At 43.9% G+C, this 25,870-nt stretch overlaps 1 protein-coding gene across 3 annotated transcripts in view; it reads left to right on the top strand.

The window, feature by feature from the left end:
* The window catches only part of Alk (anaplastic lymphoma kinase), a 735,715-nt gene that overhangs the window by 656,845 nt on the left and 53,000 nt on the right, over positions 1 to 25,870 (top strand). For all 3 annotated transcript variants that reach the window (XR_001782029.2, XR_385265.4, NM_007439.2), the window contains exon 12: positions 25,843 to 25,870. This exon is cut by the window's right edge and continues 135 nt beyond it. Coding sequence is in view for 1 of the 3 variants with exons in the window: in NM_007439.2 (NP_031465.2) it covers positions 25,843 to 25,870 (28 nt within the window). In the remaining 2 variants the exon portion in view is untranslated. The remainder of the gene's footprint in view (positions 1 to 25,842) is intronic.

The following is a 25,870-nucleotide window of genomic DNA, read 5'->3' as shown; positions in this document are numbered from 1 at the left end:
CGCTGTCAGTTTGCACTGAGTTGGAACAGAGGTGGGGGTGGCATCTCAGCTCTCCTCCAGGCAGTCAGCAAAGAAGCCATGGGACACACAAAGCCCTGTGAAGCCAGGCCCTGAGAAAACAATCGCTGTCAGTGCTCCCCCAAGCTCCTGTGTGTCCCCTCCGGCCAGCCAGCCAGGCTCACTGAGCAGCCGGGGAGGGGAGCCTCCAGCCTAGGGGCAGGGAAACGCCTGACCGGGTTGTGCTTCTCGGAAGCCTCTGAGTCACTTTAGCTAATCGGATGAAGAAGCTGGAGGAGAAAATGGGGTGAGTATTAAGTCCTGGGAAATTGCGTTTGTCAGCTTTGCACATGCAATTACGCTAACCAAATGGTTGGGCTAATGCAATTAGGGCTACAGAGTCAGCCCTCTTCTCTCCCCAACCCCTCCCTCCATCCCTAATTCTCTCCACCTCCCTGTCTCTGTCCCCACCTCAGTGTCTGTCTCTGTCCCTGGTAACAGATGTTGCTGCAGCTGAGCAGGTGCGATCAGACTTTGCTGCACTCCCTCCCTAAGAGGTCTAGTTGAGGATTTGAAAACTCCAGGCCCTGTCCTTGCCTTCCCTCTGCTATGAGCTCACATGAGGCACAGGCAAGACCCAATGAAACCCAATGCCACAATTTTGGAGTCTTGGGTGGGGAAAATTACAATGGATTTACTTACCAATTCCAAGTATGCATCTTGAGCCAAGAGGGAGGGAAACAGAATTGTGTAGAAGCCTGTAAGATGATTCAGATGGGAAAAGTACTTCCTGTGCAAACATTATGACCTCAATTTGATCCCTGGACCCCGAGATGGAAGAAGAGAATCAACTCTAGAAAGTTAACTTCTGATCTGCACACAAGCACCGGTGTATATGCATACACACATATATACATACATACATATATACATACACACACATATACACACATGTGCACAGGTACACATAATAGCGAGATAGATAGATAGATAGATAGATAGATAGATAGATAGATAGATAGACAGATGCAACTATGTCTTATGTATAATATATATTTATATATCCTGAAAAGAACTCTAGACTAGGAGTCAGAACTTCCATGTTCTGTCCTGGTCGATTCACATTAACTATGGTCCTAGGGTTGTTGATCCTCACAGGGACTTTGCGTGGCCTCTGCATGCCAGTAAACACATAGGAATGGCTCCTGTGGGAGAGGCTCCTGTGACCAGATAGCAACAGATATCCTGCTGTTTCAAAGAAGTCAAGGTTTGAGAAACTGGAGAGGTGGCTCAGTAAAGTGCTTGCCACAAAATCATGAGGACATGATTTTAACGCAATCTCCAGAACCATATTTTAAAAAGCTAGGCATGCTGGTAACCCTAGCACTAGGCAAATACCGGGGTGATCTGGCCAGCCATCCCCATCAAATCAGTGAGCTCCAGGCAAATTAGAGACCATCGCAAGAAACGAGATGGAAGGTTTACCTCTGGCTTCCACACTCATGCACACATGTGTGCACATGCATACACATGCATGCACACATGTGTACATGCATACACACACATGCACATGCATATGTACACACTCATGCACACATGTGTGCACATGCATACACATGCATGCACACATGTGCACATGCATACACACACATGCACATGCATATGTACACACACACACACACACACACACACATCTGCACATGCTCATGTATGTACACATACACACACAGTCAAGTTTAAAGCATTCCAGCCCCTTTCCCATCCCCAGCTCCATGATTCCAGGGGCTGAAACAATGTGGACTAAGGGAGCCATTGTTTTCCTTGGCTCTTCTCTCCAATTAAGCCATGGCTGAGCTAATGTGCCCAGAAGTCATGGTGACAGGCTGTCCATTTCCACACATGCCCCCTACGATTCAAGAACAGATGCCAACCCCAATGAGAAAGTTCTATGCGTTTCCTATAAATTGATTGGGTCTATTTCTTCTAAATGCATTATCATTCACTCAGAACAACTATCAGAGTTAATAGAATTTGTAGCTAGAGCCATTATGCTCCAAGCACGCCCTTCTAGGGATGACAGCATTGTTGGAAGGAAGTCTTTCCAAGGCCCAGCCCCTCTTTCATAACCTTTTGATGTGGAGTATTTTTGTGCCTCAGAGGCTTCTGTACTCAGACTCCATAGCTGGGCCAAGTTCACTATCGGGGCACACTATAGTGGCACACCCCACTAGTGAAGTATCTTTCCCTTCTGGTTGATCCCATTCCTGAATAAAGAGTATTGAATAGAATTCTAAAGCCTTCTGTGACCTCTTACCTCAGTGTTGTGGACAACCCCGTGGTAGGCTAAGGATGGGAAGGAGGCCAAGTTCCCATCTTTAGCTATAGCTCTTCATTGGGTACTAGTTTGGAAGTTCTAAGTTATGAAAATGTCCTAAGACAAGGGTAGGAGACCAAGAATGTCTACTCACCATGGAAGACAATATATTAGAAACTTGGGTAAACTCTACAAGTAGCAGCTTCCCCCACGAAAGCCTAATCATGGACATTCTCAGGAACTTGCCCACTCGAGAAACATCCTCGCTGCATCTTCATCAGGGTCCCCTGTCTGAAAGAGGTTGCCCGTATGTGCTGCCCAGTGAAAATACAGATTCCTGGGCACCTGCATCCCTATGGGATATCTGAAAAGGGAGGTTAAAATCTGTATTTCTCAAGTCCTTCAAGAGTGTCTCATTAGCAACGAAGGTTAGAAGAAACCCAGGGCTGCAGAGAAATATCACCACCTTGGAGAAGGCGGTGAGGTGGTATCAGAGTCACAGGGCACCTTTCAAGGTGTTATCTTTCATCAGTAAAGGCCTAGCGTCATACAGCACTGTTCTTCGGATGCTGCTGGGAGCCATGCGCTGTGCTGGTCTGCGCGGCTGGCTAGCTCACTTGTTGCTACCATGATATTAGCCCCTTACAAACTCGGGTTTACAGAGATTAAGTGACTAGCCCTAAGTTACACATTTGTAAATGGCTTAAAGATCTATTTCTTAAGACTCATGTAAAAAGTAACATTTTCTAAGCCTTTTAACACCAACAAGAACAAAGCTGGCATAGAGCAACCTTTGAAAGTTCCTGTTGTTGGAAAGGTCTAGAACGATCTTGCTATTAAGAAACCACCCCTTTCCCTCCCCCTGCCCTGTTTGTCGTGTTAGTTTTTGCTTAAACAGGCTACACCTGGCTCTTCACTAACACATCACACTAGTACACCCACACACACAAAAAGGCTGATTGCTGAAGCTCTCTGGCATACTCCCCATGTACCCCAGTCATCATCAGTACACTCCTGCTAACACCCGCTCAGTTGGGGGAATAGATCTTTAAGGAATGGTAGGCATGGTATCATAGATACAGTCCTGAGACTCATTCAAAGACCAGACATTCCCCTGGTCTACTTCCCTGCTGTTGAGCCTTGTGCTGTATGCCCTGTGTTTTTCTGGTTTAGATTATCACCTATTCAGAATTATCATAGCTGTGTTTATGCATGAAGCACCCACTTTAATGAGGCTTAGGCATTCCTGGTCCGTGCACTTGTTTCGCACCCTCTGAATTAACATGTCATTCTTCATTTAGGTGTGTCTCCCTTCCCTGGGAGCTATCGTGGCCATGCACCAGGAAAAGAGGTGGTGTGGAACTAATGTGTGATTCATGATTCTCATCGCTGAAACCAACAAGTTTCTTTTAGTGGAAGTGGCTTTTCACGCTGGGGAGCCAGTCAACATTCCCAAGTGGTGGCCAAACTCTAATGACCAGGGTCAGCTTAGTGGCCAGGGAAGGGGACCTGTTGGCAGTAATTGCATAAAACTAAAGACTGGGTTGAAAGCAGCCTGCTTACCAGAGAAAGTCTCTCAGTGTATCCTGGGGATCTGAACTCTGGCTCTCAAGCTTATCCAGCAAGTGCCCCCCACACATACACAGTGTAGACCACCATCTCACCATTTATATCCTACATGCTTTCATTGTTCACAGACCTGCAAATACTGAAGTCATGCAATGTCTCTCATATTATGCTTGAAGTCCTCTGAGGATGGATATTAGTTGAGAAAGAAATTTAGCATAGTGTGTGTGTGTGTGTGTGTGTGTGTGTGTGTGTGCATTTGGTTTATATGGGTAGGGGTTCATGGGTGCACAAAGAACGTGTATGGAGAGCAGAGGACAACCTCAGGTGTCAGTCCTCATATACCTTCCACTGTTTTTTGAGAGAAGGTCTCTCGTTGGCCTGAAACTTTACCATATATCTCAAGCTAGCTGGCCAGTGAACGTAAAGGTATCCAGCCATCTCCACCTCCTGTCAGCATCATTGGTATAACAGGCATATGCCACCACATCTGGCTTTTGTGAGCATAGGTTCTAAAGATCTGGACTCACATCCTTATACTTTCGGGGCAAGTACTTTACCAACTGAACCATTTGCCCAGACCTCAGATAATGCAGTTTTTAAGCACAGAAGACTCAGGTCTAAAACCTAGCAGTGCCAATCACTTTAGGCAACTCCCTTCTCCTTCTGTATCATCCGTTTCTTCGAATCATAAACAGTGTTTTTCTGGTCTGGTAAGACGACTCCACAGCTAAAGAGCTTGCTACACAGGTTCAGGTCCCCAGAATCCACGTTAAAACTGGGGAGGTGGGGCCGTCCATCTGTAATCCCAGCTTGTGGAAGGTAGAGACAGAGGATCCAAGAGCAAGCTGGTCAGCCAGACTAGCCAAAGTAGTGAGCTTCACACCCTGCCTCCGTACATGAAGTAAAGAGAGATTGAAGAAGGCACTCTATGTCAACCTCAGCTTCTCCACGTCCATGTGGACAAATGTGCAGGTGTACACACATAGACACACACATACCTACACACATGCAAACATGAATACACAGACATGTATACCAAACATACTCAGAAAATGAGTTTTCTTATTTTTTAAAGATTTATTTTTTTATTTATATGAGTATACCGCAGTTGTCTTTAGACACACACTAGAAGAGGGCATAAGATCCCATTACAGATGATTGAGAGCCAGCATGTGGTTGCTGGGACTTGAACTCAGGACTACTGGAAGAGCAGTCAGTGCTCTGAATCGCTGACTCATTAGTAAATCGCATAGACTTTCTGTAAGGACCACGTGAGTTACTATATGTCAGTGGTTCTGAAGGGTGTCTAGTGAGCCTTTCTGGTTTTTCCTATTGTAGGATTGAGAAATATGAAGGTCAGGCTGTAAATAACTCACCCTACCATCTCTCCACAGAGTCAGGGTTCAACATCAAGGCTGCTTAGCCCAAAGCCTCTCCCACAGTGCATCCATGCCTGTCAGAGCAATAGCAAACACTACCCAAGCCCTGACCAGCATTAAGGCAGAAGGCTGTTTTCAAGAGCTAGTGTTGTTTTTTGTTTGTTTGTTTGTTTGTTTGTTTTTCCATTCAGGAGATTCAGTTTAACATTCAGTGCACCAAACAACACTACTTTCCCTAAATACCAATTCCAGGAGAGCCTGTGTTTTTAGTGAAGCAAGCCTGCATTGTGTACCTATACTGTGCCAAGACCTGTGGCTGGAAACCAGCCAAGCACTGCTCTTAGAAACTGTAACCACCCAGAGCTGGTCCCTACAGGCCTCTTATCAAGCCACTGTTTTCCCCTAGCTCCAGGACAAGTGCTGCCCCATCACTGCCCAGCTCTGACATCATCCTGCCCAAGATGGTGCATTGCAAATTATCCTGAGCCAATCAACAGCTTTTTATTTCAAGAATGCCAATTCCTTGAAAGCAGGTCCTCAACTCAGGTAGAGTAGCACTTGCCTGTAATCTCAATACTCTGGAGGCAGAAGACGAACAGATGATTCAAGGTCATCCTCCATTACAGAGTGAGTTGGAGGCCAGCTCCGGCTACAGGAGCTCTTGTGTTAGAAGTAAAAGGAGGTGAAGGAGGGAGCGGACAAGCATGGCTTCTATGCTACAGCTTTGGAACCCCAACACACCACCCTGACAGACCCCTGGTCTGATGCTCTGTGGTGGCAGAATTATAAGCTCCTAGCAGAACACCTAAAGTATGTCTGGGCCACCAATGCTGCCCCAAGCAGCAAGCAAGAGCCACCCTGGTCCTCTCTCCCAGTCAGCCTTGAGAAAACACGTTGTTTTTGCCATTTGTTTCAGTGACAGGTTACATAAGTAGGAGACAATAAATGATCCAAGAGCTTTGGGCTCAGCGTGCCTTGATTAAGATCATTTAGCTCACGACTGGCAGAACACAAAGGGCCTACATCAGTGCTCGCAGCCAGCTCTTGTTTACTGCGTCCACTTTAATCATCATTTTCCTCCCAGGCTCGCTGCCTCTGCCTGGAGCCCAGCCCTGCCTCACTGATAGCCTTTGTCCCACCCACTAAAGCATCAGTGACCTTTGCAGACAGGTAGTATATTTTGCAACTCATCTGAGGCCAGGAGGTAGACTGAGGCTCTAAGAGAAACACCACAATGCCTTTCCTGCTTGCCCCTCCCCTGCCAAGAGAAAAAGAAAGGCCAGATGAAACTGCCTTAACGGTGGTTGAGGCACAGAACACTCCGCTCAGTCAGGGCCTCTCAGAAACAAAAACCATTGCTATGGGCAAGGGCTTTGTGGGGGCAACCCAGTCCCCAAAGCAAACTGCCATACATTTATCAACCTTAAACAACACACATGTGTTTATCAAGGCTTGTGAATAGGAAGCCAGGCTCACCTCCATCAGCCACCACCAGTGCTGAGATCTCATCCGAAAACTTAACAGGGGAAGGAGTCGCATCCATGCCCATCAGATCACTGACAGTTCCTGCACAGTAGGGTTGGGAACCCCAGCTCCTAACTGTCTAGGCGCACCATCAGTGCCTGCTCTCCATGGCAGCCTGCTTCCCTACAGTCGTGCTACGGGCAGGGAAAGAGATGCGGGGGAAGACAGTCATCTGCTAGCTAAACATGTTTGTAATCTTGACAACAGCATCCCATCATCTTTGCATACTCTATTGGTAATAGAGTGTAGGTTCTCACACTCAGAGGCAGAGGTTACCCTGGTGTAAACCTCAGGTGGAGACCAGCTCAAGTCCTGGTTGTCCTGTGTCAGAGCAACCACACCAGGAAGCCCTGAGAGCCTACTGACAAGAGCTCCCAGGCGCAGTTCCCCAAGTGCATTTCCTGGGCATTTAACTATTCACACAGCAGCTATGAGAGCCACATAACACTAAGACTGAGATGGTGGGGCTAGCAAAGAGGCCTAGAGACCAAGGTTCCTTATCAGAGCTGACTGTTGTAGCAAGAAAACGAGGTTATTTCTGAGAAGTGATCAAGAATATAAGACAGAATATCCATATGAAATTTTGTGTTATCAAATTTAATAACTTTGTTATCAGCATATATGACCAAAATTGTTGGGCAAATTCACTGCTATGACCTATGTACTTTGTGTGTGTGTGTGTGTGTGTGTGTGTGTGTGTGTGTGTGTGTGTATGGGTGTGTGTGTCTGTGTGCACATATATATCTTGTATTTTTTCTATTTTATTTTTTTAGTAAAATTCCAAGAAAATTCTAGTATCTTGCCATTGAAATCTAACCAATTGCTTTAAAATGGAGAGGGAGGACAGTATTGTCTCTTTAGAGTCTACTAAATCAGTTCCCCAATTCAACCAATCGCTTATTTGCAAGTAAAAGCATTGCATTCACCCATGTGGGAGGAGGGGTAGACTCTTGTGAGGCGTCCTGAAGGATTGCTCCATACGAGCTTTCTTATCAATATTGATTGACTTGTCCACATCTTCGAAATCCTAGAAACTCCTGAACCTTCTCTATGATTTTTTTTTTCCAAATGAATCCCAGGTAACTGGACCAGAAAGTCCTGATTTGTTTTCAAGAGTGAATATTGACTGTACGCTCATGAGAAGGCAAACGCAAATCTGTTCATCTAATTATTATTGTTTTAGTAAGTGACTGGCATGTTTAATGATCTTAGTCCAGGATTAATGTTAGCATATAAGGAAAATAAGGCAGAGTTCTGGGTTATCTACCAACCTGCCCTAGGATCAATAACAAAGCCTCCACATTCCTCAGTACAGCTACCTAGGAAAGAGGGCTATTTCCTTCTCTTCAACCAGCCTTGTGACTTTGATCACTCTAACTAGTCCATTCAGCTGGTCCATCAACCAATGGGTGAATAGTATCCTCACTGCTTAAGGGATAGTACTGGAGGGTTTTCTCAAAGGTGACATTTTGGTTATGTATATGTTTGGGTATGTATGAGTATATGTATACTTGACGTGAGTGTACACTGGGGTGAAAGTGGTGTACTAGAGACCTAACCCCTTTCAGTTGTGGTCAATAAACAAAGTAACTTCTAGAAAGCATGTAGATATCCTATCAGGACTTGTCCAGTTACCAACTTCTGTTGTTGTACATTTACACAGAAGCTAAGAACCAAAAGTCTAGGACCTCAGAGTTCATCTCTCTCCCTTTAGATACTCAGAGTGTGTGGAAGCAGGGGTGTGACCTGATCTCTTCTTTCTGTTATGTTTTGTTTGCATCTTGGGCTTCATTTAACAAAGATCTACTTACCGCTTTCTGCGAGTCTCACACTATTTTAGGCTCTGGACATAAGGCAGTGGAAAGAATAGACTTAACCCAACTCTTGTAAGTCTATACTAGTGTACAGAGTTCCTCTTTTCCAACAGTGGCATGCTAAGGAGGAAAGGAAGCTAGCTAAAGGACAGAAGTGACTGTGACAGAGGACTGTGGTATGTCCACATTGTTGTGACACTAAACACTAAGTTAGAAAACTTCAGGGTACTTTAAGTGCAACAGGAAAATGCTTTTGTTTACTAATATTGGGATCTGGGCTTTGTAGCTAGGCATGTTATTATAGTAATGGGGGTTTCTCCCCCACCTTAGATCATGTAGTTCCCAGATAACAGACACAAAACATTTATATTTATAATAAGCCTTAACAGCCCTAGAGCTGGGCAGACATCAACCCTCTATGTTATTTTGTCTACTTCCCTGTCATTAACCCCAAGATGATATTTGCCATGTTCTGCCTGGGCCACTCTTACCCTGATTGGCCAGTCCTCATGGCCAGTTCTCACAATCCCTTCCCCTATGGCATCTTCTTCTCTCTCTTCTCTCCCCTGTCTCCTCCTCATGATCTCTGCCTCAGATCCCAAGCCCTGGGAACCAAAGCCCCACCTACCTCTCTTCAGCTCAGCTATAGGCTGTAGGCATCGTTATTCGACCAATAGTTTTAAATAAAGGAGCAAGGTAACATAGCATCACTTGGTGTATGTGAGGATTCCCAGAGGCATCCAGATCTTGAAGGCCATTATTTAGCATTACAATACATAGCAACAGGCCAAACTGCAATAGTGTGGCCTAGGAAAGGCTTGGCTCTTAGCTTCTGTATAAGTTTAGAATAATAGAGGTTGATCAACTGAACACGTGCTGATAGTATATTTGTAGGCTTGCTAGAAGCTACTTTGTTTATTTCTCATGACTGAAAAGGGGTTGGTTGTCTAGGACTCCACCTCCACCCCAATGCACACTCGTGCCAAATATAAACACACTCATACACCCAAACACATCAAGGTTCCCTGCAAACCAGCCACAGCCGTCATAGGACCTGAAGGCCTTGACCATGGCATGTGTCAAGTCTCAGCTGAAGGTGGATAGGAATAAAGGAGGAGACTCTCAGAACAATATGGGACAGGGGGCTGTCTCTGATGGCTATTTCTCTACCAAGGAAGCCATGGGCCAGGATCTAAGGAATCCTTAGGGACCCTTTTTGCATTTCATTGGGATTACTGTTTAAAGTCTGACCCTCAGGCTTCAAGAGTTGGTACTTTTAGTATTTCAATTGGTATTTATTTAGATTTAGATTGATATTTTCATTGCAAGAGAGTGGGAGGGCTTGATCTAGGATACTCTGTTTGTGTTAAACCAGGACCCAGTAAAAGTCTAAAATAAAATAATAAAATAAAAATAATATCACAGATATCTGTGTCTATTCAGTAGCCCTGTAAATGACTACTGTTGTCAGTTCTGTACCTGGTGATATCAAGCCCGACCTCTCTGGCCCTCTTGGCCATTTCTTCATGCCTGTTGCCTTTATGATTCTAAAATGGCCACTGCAGCTCCAGCTAGCATGCCTGCACTGCCAGCAGGAGCGAGAGAGAAACCATGTCTTCTGGTTTTGCCTCTAGCCTCCCAGCCTTACCCATGTCTCTCTTTGGGTTGAACATTTGGTCCTAATGTCTTCCCACCGGTTCCCTCTCTACCCTTGGTTTTGGGATGCCTCGCCTTCTCATTGGTCTGCAACTGTTTTAGAGGCTCTGACACCCAGACCCAGCAGTCAGAACTTTGTGTTCTTTGGTTTTTGTGTCACTTTGAAATCTCCTGATAGATTGGGCTATTTATACCTGCCTACCGATCCTGAAGAAAGGTCATAATATCACCAGCCTAGATGGGATCCGGTGAACTATGAGTCAGGGCCTTGCAACCAGCAAAGCATTGGGTGCTAAGTAGTTAAAGCATGGCTTCCAACACTGCTCCCTCTCTGTGTCTCTATGTGTGAGTCTCTGTCTCTCTGTCTCTCTGTCTCTGTGTCCCTGTGTTTCCCTGTCTCTCTAACTGTCTGTCTCTCTGTCTCTCATATTCTCTCTCTCTCTCTCTCTCTCTCTCTCTCTCTCTCTCTCTCCAGCAAATCCTAGTGGCATAGCCCTGTTTCGGTTAGACAAATCAAGTCCTGTCTTACAAGAACTTAACAAGGTACAAGTCTGTGGTTCTTCTGACCTCTGTGGGGACAGAGCAAGTTCTTGAGCCCCCACCTCTTTCCACTTAAGCCTTGCCACCAAATCCATTATGCATAACCTGCAGGTGGCTGAGTTCACAGTAACCATGTCAATATCAAATCCTTTATTACCCCAGCTCTGGGATGAAGCCAACTTGGGAATAACTGAATTAGCCCCAGAGCCTCCCTTAACTTAATTTTTACAGCTCTGCTTTCAGAATAGTGAGTGGGTTTTTTGTTTTTGTTTTTTGTTTTTTTTTTTTTTCTCAGTGACCTTTCTCTTTTCCTGAGTGTGACTGAGTTTCCCTCAGGGAGTAGGGGGTAGCTGAGACCACAAAGCAGCAGCCATCTCAGGTACCATTAAGCTCCTGTAGATTGCTGGGTGTCAGAGCTGTTTAGGGTAATTCAGTCCTGAAAGCAGCTTTTATCTCAACAGCCCTGACTTGCCACCAGCTGATGGGGCGGTCCCGCTCCAAGGAGAGGTGTCTGCCTCCCAGCTGCAGAGGATTCAGGCCTCTGCTGTCTGTCTCAGGATACCTCAGTATTAAGGGGCGATCTCACCTGGCTGGAGGAACTTGATATGAAGCAAAGGAGACTGCGGGGCAAAGGCAATGAGATCTCAAGCAAGAGCACATAGCAAGCCAGCCTGGGGTCATCACAGCTGCTGCTATCTAAGCCGTCCATCAGCAGAAGAGAGCCAAGGCCCAGGAGCTTTGAGTAAACAGGAGTGGAAGGGGCAATGCACAGATAGATTCGTACATGGCATAGGTGCATGTACAAGCATGCCTGCATATGTGCATATGGGGTGTGTGTGTGTGTGTGTGTGTGTGTGTGTGTGTGTGTGTGCGCGCGCACGCGCAAACAAATAATTCCCATCAAAACAAACTGGAAACAATAGCAATGTCAATCCATCCGAAACTTTGAGGCTGTGATGGGGAAGGGTGGCTCTACCCGTCCTCCCTCAGCCTCAGGCTCACTATGTCCCTGGCTTACTGTTTAACTTTTCCCATGATTCATTATCTGGTGAGGTAAAAACAAAACCCTTTTCCGTTGACCTAACATGATGGTGGAGATTACATTGAGTACATTACTCAAATATACTGTAATTAAATAGGCAAGGTTGAAGGCCAAAAGACGTTCCCAGCCCTACCACCTCAGAACCGTGGAAGCACCCTCTTATCTGGGGTTAGACTTCCACTATTTCCCACTACCCACTAGCAATGAAAACCAAAATGGAAATAATTTCCAACATTCTGAGATAAAATCAGGGATCCTACAGTCTAAACCGTGAAAGGTAGAGGTTCCCTCTAACACCCTTGGTATTTGCTACAAAATAAAACAGAACACAGGAGAACACACTGAAGTTGAGAGGGGGAAGGAGGAGGGAGAGGGGGAGGGGAGGGAGAGGGAGAGGGAGAAAAACAACTCCATATAAAATATGTGTACCTGGGACCATTTAGTGAAAGGTCAGATAACCCTGAACAACTCATTAAACCTAGGTGGCACTGCCAAGTTGAGGTTAAATTGTACTTAGTGGGGAGTATCCAACAAAAGGAAAACATGATACGGTGGCAGATTTAAGGCCATGGTCCTCGGAGGTCCCTGAGGCAGCTAGAACGCCTGCTACCAGAGGGCAAAGATGGAGGCAAGAGATCTGACAAGAGAGACTCACTACAGGGCTGTTCCCAGCACAAAGGGCTGTTGTGGTTTTATTCTTTTCAAAGACTCTGGGAGAAAGACAGTGAGGGACCGCATAATTTACTTGATGTTTGGTTTTCTTTTCAATCTTTCTAAATCCTTACATAAAAACAGAACTTAGACCCCAAAACCTTTGGACAACAAAATGATAAATTAATTATCTCCCAAGATTCTCAAAACAGGAGTGACTGCAGACAAAGCATTGCCCCACATCTGTGTGGTAGCATGGATACAAAAGACAGGAGAGGAAATGACAGAAGGCTGAGCTGAGAGTCACCCTGAGCTGAGGAAGGTGCCAGGTTTAAGGTGCCTGCCGTGGGGTATGAGTTCTGGGGCGCAAGGAAAAGTCTGAAGGAGCCCTTGTAGCACGGCCCCCACGCCTCCACCTCCCAGGATAGCGTCCATGATGAGAAGAAACTTGTGAGGGTGAAATAAATATCGAATCCAAGGATGATAGTCAAAAGTGGGAGAACTCTGAGTAGGTGTGGCCAAAGTGGAAACCCCAGAGAGCAGCCGCGTGTTCTTGCATAGCACATCATTATAAGGCGGGGCTCTGGGAAGCCGGAGACGCCCCTGACCCTGATGGCTTGGGAAAGTATAAAATACATAGAAAGAAGTTCCAGGATTCCACCTGAAGGGGAGAAACGCAAAGAGAGCAGAGGAAAGACCCTCTACTGGGCTGTCACAACTGTATGGTTCCGTTTCCAAAGGAGCCAAGATACTTAGTCAATAATACAAGATCTGAGACAATGACATGTGAACAGACCGTCTTAAGAAGGGCTCAGGAATCAGGTGTTAAACCCAGGGAAACAGGTTAAGATGCGGTTTCAGAAGTGAAACACTAAAATGGAATGAAGAGTGAATAAGACATTTCATTCCTTGCTCAAAATTAGAAAGCTGAACAATGGCTTCTGAAAAACCAGGAAACTAAGGAGCACCACAAACAGGCAGAGACAGCCGACTAGAGGTCCCACCAACCCTGAGAGAAGAAAGCCAGAGGGGCGACGCACTGTGTATGAAAAGCCCCAAAGTTCCTAGACAGACCGACCGCCTCTATCAAAACTGCTTATTAAAGAGGTGCGCTGTAGATGTAAGGAGACCGACCAATCCAGGCTGGGCAATACTTGTGAATTCTGGTAATTCTTGTGAAATTGATGGGCTTTAAAGAAGAAGAAGAAGAAAAAAAACCTTTGGCCACCTAAAGGGGAAATTAGATTGTTAGCTTTCAAAAATACTAGTGTGTTATATCATAAGAAAATAAAGCAGTATATTGTTAAGACCTATGGGGCAAGAGTATCAATATCAAAAAAAAGTTAATTTTCTTCTCTGCCTTCTTCCCCTTCCCCAGCGCTTCCCTCTTTCCTATTTCTACAAAATCAACTTAAACCTGAGATTCAGACAATAAAAATAACTGAAAAAATTCAAAATGAGGAAGAATATGCACATTAAATTAATTAAGCACCTACAAAAGGGAGACTGAAGAAGGGCTAAAAGGAAAGAGTGCTGTGTTTAAAAACCTTCTGGCCAGCGCAGGGAGATGCATAAAACCTACCAGAGGTCTGAAGAGATGCTTTAGGAGTTCAGAGCACTTGAACTGGGGTCTGTTTCCCTACATCCATGTTAGGCAGCTCACAACCACCTGGAATTCCCGCTCCAGGTGATCTTATGCCCTCTACTGGCCTCTGTGGGTACCTGTACTCACATACGTGTTTTCGTGTGTGTGTGTGTGTGTGTGTGTGTGTGTGTGTGTGTGTGTGTGTGTGTCTGTGTGTCTGTGTGTGTGTGTGTCTGTGTATGTGCACACACAAATACACACAAATAAGTTAATCTCTTAACTATGAGAAATGGTGAGACAAAAGCAAAAAAAAAAAGAAATAATACCTTCAAGCAGCTCTAGTGTTTATAATAATGATGGTAACAATAAGATAAATATCATTCATCAGTGAGTAAGATAAATTAATAATTACAGGATATTCTAAATCCATTACCATATTATTGAGGAACATGATTCTCAATGTGAAGAAAAATATACAGATGTAATAGGGAGAGGTTATGGAAAAATTCCACATGAGCTCAGGCAGTGTATGCATGCCTGAGTCATCTGGAGGTATTCATACTGATGCACATATATGACCATGTGTGTTCCCCACTAGACAAACCAAGAGACAGCCACTAGTCCAGTAGCAATGAGCTGCCCTAACACTAAGATTTGGTGCCTAAGGTATCTTTTATCACTAAAGGAAATTGTGGCTTATAGGAAAATGTCTGTTTCCAGGACAGGATAAGAAAATTTTGTTGCACCATATAGTAAGGTTTTTTTTTTAATGTTCTATATTGGTGTATACTTGTTGTACATAGTATAGAGTTTGGTAAATAGTTTCTTTCATGGCTAGCATGTTTTGACCATATTTGTACACATCTCATAACCTCCCCTTTCTCCTTCACCTTGCCTCCCCCTGCTGCTATCCTTTCTCCGTGCAGGCTCTTTGCTCTCATGTTACATATGTGCATTAATAGTTTTATATGTCTGTATAAAATCTGGGATCCACAAATGAGAGAAAACATTTGTTTTTCTGGGTTTGCCATATTTGAGTTAACATGGTGATCTCCTGTTGCATCCAGCCAATGACATTCCATTCCATCTTGATGGCTGACTAAAACACCATTGTGAAGATAATATACTACGGTTGGTAGTGCTTTTAATTCAAACATAATTTCAGCACCACCACCCCCATCCTATTTCTCATGTCTGCCTCATTCCACTCCCTTGCCAAAACTCATGGCTGCCCCTTCCTCATCATTGTTATTATAAATGTGTATAAACAAGCATATGCATAAATACAGTACGTTTTGCCCATTCAGTGATGCCTGCTTGTATATGTTTGTAGAAGGGGGACACTTGGTATTAGACATCCAATCAGGAGCTAAATTCCAGGGCAATACTAATTCTCCTTTTCTTATCTTGGGGTAGCCACCGTGAGATGTCTCCCATCTCTGCTGAAATGCCAACAGCTTCAGGAGTTGCTCGGGTCTTAAGCAGCCATGTTGAGATTTTAAGGATGCAGCTCTCCTGCCGTAGCTGGAAGGTGCAGTCTCACAGTAGCCTTTCTGGCTCCCTAGCTCTTACAGCCTTGGCACCTCCTCTTCCTCCATGCTCTCTGAGCGTTGGGTAGGAGCCATGTTGTAGATGTATTACACTGGGCTCAGCACTTCGCAGTCAGGTGTTCTTATTTTGACTAGCTGTGGATTTGTGTGATGGCTTTCTTCTACTGAGAATAGAAGCTTCCACGGTGAGGAGTGAGAACTACGTCTATCTGTGGATGTAAGGATGTTATAAGAACTGTTAGAAATGACATGGGTTTAGGGAAGTGGTAGTAATAGGTTTTCCTCTAAGACTCATGACCTCACTAGCCACATGGCTAAGATATATCTTGGTGGGATTGCTAACCGGCACAGCCACTCTGGATATTAGCCCACCAACCATGAGTGACAGTTCCCTTTGCCCCAAATCCTTGCCAGAATTTGTTACTTGTTTTTCTTGACCTTAGCCATTCTGGCTAGAGTGAGATTGTTTAAACTTGCCTTGCCCTAGTGGGTAAGGATGATGAGCACTTTCTGAGGTACTTATTTCTTCTTTTGAGAACTCTCTGTTCAGATCTATGGCTCATTTTTGTATTTGGGTTGTTTATTTCCTTGACTCTTTGTTTTTTTGAGTTTTTTCTATATTCTAGATATTATTCTGTAATATAGAGATGACAAAGATTTTTTTCTCCCGCTCCAAAGACTTCCTCTTCACACCATTGATTGTTTCCTTAGCCTTTCAGAAGGGTTTTAGCTTTAGGAAGTCCCGTTTATCAGTTGTTGACCTTAATTCCTGGGCAAATGGAGTCCTGTTCAGGAAGTCCATTCCTATACTTACAATCACATAGGGTACTGCCTACGTGATTTATTCTAGCTGATTCAGATTTCACGTTGACCTCTTTGGTTTATTTGGAGCTAACTTTTGTGAAGGACGATGGAGATGAGTCTAATTGCATTCTTCTACACTATGTCACATCTCTCTCATTGATTCTTCTGTTGATGGACACCTTAGCTGTTGTGACTAGTATTGCACGGATGTGAGGGGATCTCTGGTGTGTTGACTTAAAGTCCTTTGAGTATATCCCCAGGAATGGTATCACTGAGTCTTACAGTAGATCTATTTTCTGTGTTGTGAGGAGCCTTTATACCCATTTTCATAGTGGCTGAGCTAATCTACGGTCTCAGGAGAGGTGTCTGAGCTTCCTTTGTCCACACCTTTGTCACCACCACTTATCACTGTCTTCTTTGATAGCCATTCTGACTAGAGTGAGGTGGAATGGCACTGGAGTTTTCACTTGCATTTCCACGATGGCTGAGAATGTTAAATATCTTTCATGTTTCTTGGCCATTTACATTTAGTGTGTTAAGAAATATTTATTCATTTCATTCGCTCGTGTATTGATGGTTATTTGGATTGCTGTGATGGGGTAGTTTTATTTTTTGAGGTAGTTGTTGTTGTTGTTGTTGTTTTATGTACTTTGGATAGCAATCCTTTGTCAAAAACATAGGGAGCAGATATTGTTCTTTCATGGTATAGGCTCTTTGCTAAGCATAAATATTTTAATTCCATATAATCCCATTTGTCAGTCCTTGACATTATTTCTTGAGATATTGGAGTTCTTCTAAGAAAGTCTTTGTCTATGCCCATTTTGTCTTCATGAGCTTTCCATGTTTATATCTAACACAAGGAAACTAAAAGTATCTTCTAGGGTCATATAACAGGACTCCAGCCACTACCACTGACCAAAGATATGAGATTTGAGCTTCCAAAGGGTACTGATTATGATTAATTAAACCTCAAAAAAATATTTAAATTCATAGATCCATAATGATATGCAAATATTTAATCGGGCAACTTCTGATAATATAAAAGCAACTCCATATCTTGAAAGTCAGAAACAAGGAGAAAGAATTGAATAACACTGCCTTTCTTACTCCCGTCCTATCTCTGAGTAGCCGTGTTGCACATAAAGAACAGCAACTCATCACAGATATACTCCAAATAGTCAGTGAGACAGAGATATAATTAAGACAACACTGGTTTGCAGTTTCTTAGTAAATGCTTCTAAACCAATATTAAAAGAGACAGAGCAGTGATCAGGCATTTGGAACCTAATGAAAGGGTATCAGCCAGAGTTAAGCAAAGAGATGTGGCTGGCAAGCTTCTGAGACAGACCACTGTGCTGATGGGAACACGAGAATGCACCACAAAATTTAGACTCTGCAAAAAAGCCCTAAATTAAATGATCTCTATTCCTCAAAAGATAAAATCAAGCAAAAGAAAAGTTAAAGGAAAATCCTATAGATTTAAAGAAACATACTTATACACACACACACATGAGAGAGCTTTCTACATATATATATATATATATATATGTATATATATATATATATGTACATGCATACATATATACATGTGTGGGTGTATACATATACATATACATATACATATACATATACATATACATATACATCCAGGCCTGTCACCCAGCAACTTGAGAAGCAGCATCAGGAGTAACCACAGATTCAAAGCCAACCTGGACAATTTAGTGAAACCTTCCAAAAAAAAAAAAAAAAAAAAAAAGAGTGGGCTAGGGAGCTAGGAATATAATCACTGATGAGTGCCTGTCTGACATATGCAAAGCCGGGGCTCATCTTCAGTGTCACAAAAACAGAGGTAGTGGAGGATGCTAGAGAACGTTCTCTCTGGACAGTGCACACTTGGGGGTGAAACCATTGAGAACTTCAAAGAAGTGATTATAATATAATCCAGGATCTGATCCCTTGTAAGAGGAAGGAAGTAGAGACTGGGGAGGCCATGAAGTCACTGGCCATGGCTTATCATCCTTGAACTGGATGGTAATATTTGCTTTATAATAACTCATCAAGTGTGTATACACTTGATTTGTGTGTTTTCCTTCGGGATTTATTTTAAAATTAAAAGGCTTAACGTTTTTTTATCATTGTTGCATAATCTCTTGTTGTGCCACTAAATAGGAAATGAGTTTGACTCCCAAATAGCTACTTGGTCGAGTGGACTTTTCTTTTTAGGGTTTGCTGCTGAACAGATGAATAAGTCAGGAGTCAAAAAACAAAAAACAAAGCTATTTCTCTAATAATATATAGGAAGATGCCAAGGGTCTAGTTCTATGTTTCCATGGTTGCTCTTTGGCAGTTGTTGTCAAGAGTTGAGACAGGCAGTAGAGTTGTTTTAACCCAGGGATGTTTAAAAGTATATACATTGTTTCCATTTTAACCTAACTAGGGAACAAGTAGATTTTACTGTGACTAGGAAAGCAAAGGTCATTTCCCCTACTTTCCATAAGGAATTGTGCCGTATACATTGGCGATTAATCAGATTTTGATCTGATCTTTATTTAATGGGATGCAGGAGGCCGTGAAAATAATCCATTGTACACAGGTCCTGTGGAGTTGAGCTCAGTCAATGGTTATGGCTAAAATTCAATTCCACGGATCCCAATCAAAATGGGTACAAATGGGCCATGTGAGATGGTGAGTGCTTCTCTCAGGTAGGACACACACAGGCCTTGAACCAGAGGCACATCCTCGTTGCTGTGACTCGCAGAGATAGCTGGGAACTTATTTTCCTTTGTATCACGCTTTATTTCTTTGCACTGAATTGAGCAGATGAGATGGCTTAGCAATAGCAATAAAGCCAGAGCAATCACTGTCTAGCCTATCTTTTAAACATTGTGCTGCATATTACTAATTGATTTGTTTCTTCTTGAAGGGCTCTGCAATACACTTAAAATGAAACCCAGCGCTTAATGGATTTCTCTTTACTTGGCTGTCTATAACCAATCAGTATTTTCACGTTTGTGAGTTCTTTGTGCACTCTAAATGTGAATGAGTACTAAACTATGTTGCCAGTGTGTAGTATGTGTAACAACAAGATAAATATGGGCTCTTTTTCCCCCATAAAAGACTTTAATAAAAGACAGATTTTTTTTATTATTATTATTTTTAAGAGAAGGAAGAGGTGAGCTTTCTACCTCCTTTGACCTCATCATAGCTCTTCCCCAGGGGACATTTGATCCCCTTAAAGCTTCCCAGAGCTTTGGGAACCAATATAAATTCTTAGGGGAGGAAATATGGGGAGCCTCAGACTGGCATCTCAGCTTCAGCCTGCCTCCCTTGGGATCTCACTGGGACCTTAATCCTCTCTGCAGACACTAGAGTTGTGGCCGGTTGCATGTGGTGGAGGCTTTCTCCTTTTGTTCTTCTGCCCTATAACTAATTAGCCCAGTTAGTAGATTTCCTTTTTGACATACCTTGATTCCCTAAGGCACCCGGGCCATCCTTCCAGGATGGACAGTCCAGTCACAGTGATCCCCTGACTAGGTCTCACCTGTCCTTTAATGGGTCTGGCCTGAAACGCAGCTCAGGCTCAGCAGCTGAGAAGAAAGCATTGTAGTGCTTGGAAATGTTCTCATTGCAGGTACTGGGAGATAGGATTCCTGGCTCGTGTGTACACACTCACATGTGCCCCACATGTGTATGTGGGTACACATATGTGTCAGACCAGAAGTTAACCTTGGGTTTTATTTCCTCGGGTGCCTTCTACTTTTTTTTTTTTTTTTGGCAAAGTCTCTCACAAGGTCGTGGGGATCAAAATTTTTAGGTTTGGCCGAATGGCCTGTGAGAATCCAAGCTGTCCCCTGTCCCTCCTTCCCCAGCACTAGAACTATAAGAGCATGTCACCATGCCCGTTGAACCTGGAACTCGTTGAGTATGTGTAACAACAAGATAAACATGCTAGGCTGTTGAGCCAATGAGCCCCAAATATCCGCTTGTGGTCCCCCCCACCCCCACCTGATACCCGGCAGCACTTGGATAGTCTGGCTTTTTAAATGGGTCCTGAGGATCAAACACATGCCTTCCAGCTTGTGTGGCAAACACTTTACTGACTGACCCATTGCCCAGTCCCTGCCCCCAGCTCCTTTTTGATCCTCAAAGTTGGCATAGGAGAACTGCCCTGGGTTCCTGTCTCCACTGATTATCTACTTACTGATAGGCCAACCTTAGCGTCTCTGAACTTGAATTTCCTGACTCTTGTTTGTTTGTTTGTTTGTTCTGTTTGTTGGTTGGTGTTTTTGTTTTTGTTGTTGTTGTTGTTGTTGTTGTTGTTGTTGTTTTTGGTTGGGAGTTCAAGACAGGTTTTCTCTGTGTAGCCCTGGCTCTTCTGGAACTTACTCTGTAGACCAAGCTTGCCTGGATCACAGGGATCTGCCTGCCTCTGCCTCCCAAGTGCTGGGATTAAAGGTGTATACACACAGCCTGGAAAATTTCCTGATTCTTAAAGGGAATACTTTAGTTTACAAAGTTTCCACAAATTCAAAGGCATTGAGTTTGTGTATGAAAGCAGAGTGCCTAACTCCCTGAGGGAGTCTGCACCATGTTACATGCACAGTACACACTACACACTAAGAGTATGTGCACCATGTTACATGCACAGTACAAACTGAGAGATCGTGCACCATGTTACATGCACAATACACACTCAGAGAGTGTGCACTGTGTTACATGCACAGTACACAGAGAGAGCATGCACCATGTTACATGCACAGGACACACCGAGAGAGTGTGCACCGTGTTACATGCACAATATACACTGAGAGGGCATGCACCGTGTTACATGCATAATGCATACTGAAAGGGTACTTTGACCCTTTTGTGGGTGGACCTGCATCTCAGGTAGCTAAAGTTTGCATCTCACATGTACGAACACCAAGGGAAATAATTACCTTCTGCCTAAGGGTCAAAGTTGGCCTTATATCTGTTCCCCGAAGTCACTGTGACCAATTCCCTTGCCCCTTAGGTGTTGAAGCAGTCTCCTTAGATTATACAAGGCCATGCCAGTGCCTTCTACTCTAGTAACCCTGCTGGACTGGTCCTCTCTGCCTGTCCTTGTGATTCTCACCAATCTTGGCCTAGAAATCGTGCCTAACCTGCTGTGCCATCCCTTGTTGTCCTGAGGGGCACACCGGGCTCACAGCAGTTCATATCACCAGAGTGAGAGCAGCAGTACTCATTCTGGCAAGCATGTGAAGATAATTAGAGCTTGTTCCAAGCAAGCCCCTTCCTGGGGAACATTTGAAATACAAAATAGCAATCGTCCCCTTATATGACGTCACAAGTACACACAGTTCCATTCTAGGGAACCCACCTTAACAAGCAAATTCTTCTCTTTAGAAAGACACAGGGAGGCAGGGACCAGCGTAGGAGCAATTTTAAAAGGCTGGAAGTCTCCAGGACAGAAAGTTGATTACTACCAGGGGACTCCTAGGTCAGGGAAAAATTCCCAACTGTGGTTCCTTCTCCAGGGCTGACCAGCTCACAAGAGATAGACTGGACTAATACACACATCCAGCTGAGTGTCTAAGTCCATTAGCTATGTTTTTATATCAGGATTGCCTCTTGACCTCAAATAGGATGGACTAAATCCCCCAAGCCTTGGTCATCGAGTGGCTTAGGAACCACTGAATGCCTCACCCTAGTGGAACATTTGAGAATGTCTATACGATGCTCAGAAAGAATAAAGGGAATCAGGGCTATGAAACCTGAATGAGGCAAACCCAGACAGAGAGGAGCAAGATAGGCCGTGCACAATAGGCAGTAAACTCAGAAAGTCCATGTCCCAAGAGGTGGTGGTGGTGGTGGGAAACATAAATCGACTCCAAGCAGAGTTAGGCAGATTTACAGGGGTCAGGGCTGTCTGCAAGAACAGGGACCACTACCATATTCCAAAGGCTGCTGGGAGCAGTAGAATTCTGACTGGATGAATCACGAGTCTGACCTGGGATGGCAAATCCTCCATTTCCATGGAATCCACTTTAGAAATGGTTTCCTCTCTGGACCTTTCCATCAGAAATTGCTGAAAATAAAACCAAAATTCTGTGTATGGAAACCACCTGAGACTCATATACGTCCACTGAGTTTGGGGAAATATTGAAGCCTCCGTTGAGGAATAGCGCGGAGTCTCTGCCTCATGAAACAGGGGCATAAATCCTGAGGACAGGGTGTGAGAGCCCCACGGTGAGGAACCACGTAAAAGTGCCACGTGTTTTAAACTGTCTTCATGTCTGTCTAGTGTTACGTGCTATGCCACACACTTGTCTTGCAATCTTTTAGTCTTCATAGGAACTCTGAGCAATAAGTAGTAGGATCCCCATTTGTTGAGATTAGAAAAGGCGAATCTCAGATAGGTCATAAAACCTAACCCAGGTTAAACTTTGCCCTTAAACTTTGTCCCTTTAGCCTGAGAACTTGTAACATGACCTCAGGCATATACATATAGATATGGTGTGAAATATCAAGCATTTACTGATAAGTCACAAAGAAACCTATTTCAAACCAATTTTTTGATGTACATATACATTTACCAATTACAAGTCACAAAGGAAAAAAGCAAATTTGCATACCAATGAGAGAGAGATGTGTTTGTCTAAATACAACAGAGTCCTAGGATATATCCATTTCGTATTTACATGCTGAAGAATGCCGGCAGAAAACTATTAAAGGTCTTTGTTTATGATAATTAACTTTAGAAGAGGAGGAAATCTTGTATGTGTAGTAAAGATGCTGTACCTCGCCAACAGACAATAGTCCCGAGAGTGAGCTGTGAGTGCAGCGCTGATTGGCATTGTGGGGAGTGTGTGTGTGTGAGTGTGTGTGTGTAAAATTAAGACTAGAGAGAAGTCAGGATGCACCACTAGTAAGCAGTGCCAGAAATATCTCAGACTTGGTATGTATTTGACTTTGAATGAATGTTTGGTCACTGTACCGCCATAGACTTACTATGACCCACATAGTCAGCTACGTGATCTCATATGGGGTCTTGGTCCTCACCTAAGTTGCTTTGATCTAACTCGGGTCTTACAACTAGTCGGGAACAAAGTTCAGAATGAGGAACTGTGGCCCACCTGAATCTAGAGCCTATAGACCTCTTTCTACCTCATCAGACATTCCAGCTGGCAAAGAAGTAGATGGCCAACTTCTCTGGGACTATCCCAGAACTGTTCAATCCTGTAGCTAACAAAGGCTGAAATTAAAAGGGTTTTAGCATCAAGGTTAGATGCTCAAGCAAGGTGCAGATGTTATGTCCTGCTGCCAGGGGGAGGGCTTTTGTTTGCTGTGGATACAGGCTGTCTACAGAATGGGCCTCCAGCTCTTCTGGCTTTCCATGGTCAATGAAGATTCCCCCAAAGCCAGGTGTCTTGAAGATGCCAAAGCCATCTTTAGTCTTTCCCCCACACTCCCCCAAATGTGTAATTCTGGCTTTGGAACAGGTAAAGGGACAACTGGCCAAACAAATTCTGCAAAAATACCTTTTGTAAGTAGGCCATGGTGAAGCAGGCTTATTCTCTTAGCACTGGGCAGAACAATTGCTTTTTTGTGTGCCAGTTTGAGTTATCAACAAGACCCTGTCTCAGAAAGACAAGCAAACAAACAAACAGAACCTTCCATAAAGTGTTAGTCCTTTGAATTAATAGATTTGATCAGAAAGCTAGCCATCAGTCAATATGCACCTTACTTCCTAAACCTTGAAGTGACATTGAGAATCCACCTGGAAGTCAACCTTTCTTTCCATTTAGATGTGTATGTGCCGGAATCCCATCAGACCTTAAGGCCTGGCTCCCATCACAAAAGTAAATCAAGACTGGCTGAGAATTCAGTTTCTCAGCCCTGCCAAGGTGACCTCCCTCTGACTGTCAAATTACGTTCTTACATTTTCATCATCAAATTAGTTCAAAGTCTTCAATTTTTTTTCTCTTGAATGTTTTAGTGGCGGTGTTACATGCACTCAAATTAATTTTCCATCATTTTTTGTGCACAGAATTTGACTCAATCCCTCTTTAGAAGGAGAAATAATTTGGGCCATCTGAAAATGAGATTTATTTTAAGTAGAAGCTTATTTATCAAGAATGCAGTTCTTAAAGCTTTTATGAGTTATAAAGAATGTTAGATTTGAGGCCAAGAGATCTGACAAATCCCCAAGGTCCAGCCTGGCTAAAAGAGAGGACGTTTGAAAGGAAATGTCCCAATAGTGGAAGATGAGGAGGCAGGTAAGGCTTGAGTTGTGTTCCTGTGATGTCCCTAGAAAGCTACATAAGGACACTAGACAAGGGCAGACCATTCACAGGGGCCTGGGAAAAGGAAGAAAGTTTGACAACTTTGTGACTCGAGATGGCTCAGTCAGTAAACTGCTTGCCTTATGCAGAGGAACCTGAATTCAACCTCTAAAAACTGCTATAAAAAAGACAGGCATGCCCTTGTCATTCCAGCAGGGGATAGGTAGAAACAAGATCTTAGGGCCCACTGACCAGCCAGTCCAACCTAACTTATAAGCTCCAAGCTGATGAGAGACCCTATGTCAAAGGAGGTAGTGTATGGTGCTCCTGAGGAGGACACTAGAGGTTTCCCTCTGGCTCTGCATATACACTCACACATGCACATATGCACATACAAATGCATGAAAAGATTGACGTTTTTCTTCTCCTCCTCCTCCTCCTCCTCCTTCTTCTTCTTCTCCATCAATTGAAAAAAAAAAAAAAACCTGCAAGCCACTCATTTCCAAACCCAGCTAGACTGATATGAGCAGGCTTCAGTTTGCCCCATTGAGGGCCTGTTGCCAAGAAAGCATCTCTCATATAAAGCCATGTCCAGAGAATGTGGGGCTTCTTATTCCTGCTTGCTGGGTCTCAGAGCCAAGAGTGGGGCCATAGGACCAATACAGTGTCCAGGTTTTGTTTTGTTTTGTTTCATTTCTATTGTAGCCTCTCAGAGCTTCGGGGTCCTTTGATGTGCAGATCTTTGGGAACAGGTTAGAAGCTGTCACAGTATTAAGCTTAAGCATCTGAGGTTCTGAGATTTGTTCAGCACTATGCTAGACACAGTGAGAGACCAAAAGAGTACCCAACCACTGCCTGCGCCTGTTGGTCCTGAACACAGTTGTCACTCCCACACTTAGAGCATGGAGCTAGCCAGTTCTATGGCTTCTCTCTTGCTGTACTGTATTGTAGCTGGTTGCCTCCCTCTTGATCTCAATTTTCTCAGTTTTCATCTCTTCCATGGTCCATGACCCAGGGTCTGGCACATGGCAGGCTCTTTGCAAAACTATACAGTTTGAATAGCCTCAAGCCATGGAACAGACACTTTGGAGACAGCCCAGGGACGAGGGAGATCCAGGGTAAGCGACTGACTGCCTCTCCTTTTGTGTCACAGTTCACTGGCTGTTCACCACGTGTGGGGC

Source organism: Mus musculus, chromosome 17 (assembly GCF_000001635.26).
Source record: "Mus musculus strain C57BL/6J chromosome 17, GRCm38.p6 C57BL/6J".
In the NCBI taxonomy this organism is placed as follows: domain Eukaryota; kingdom Metazoa; phylum Chordata; class Mammalia; order Rodentia; family Muridae; genus Mus; species Mus musculus.
The sequence above is the reverse complement of the archived record's forward strand: the minus strand, read 5'-3'. Positions and strand labels throughout refer to the sequence as shown.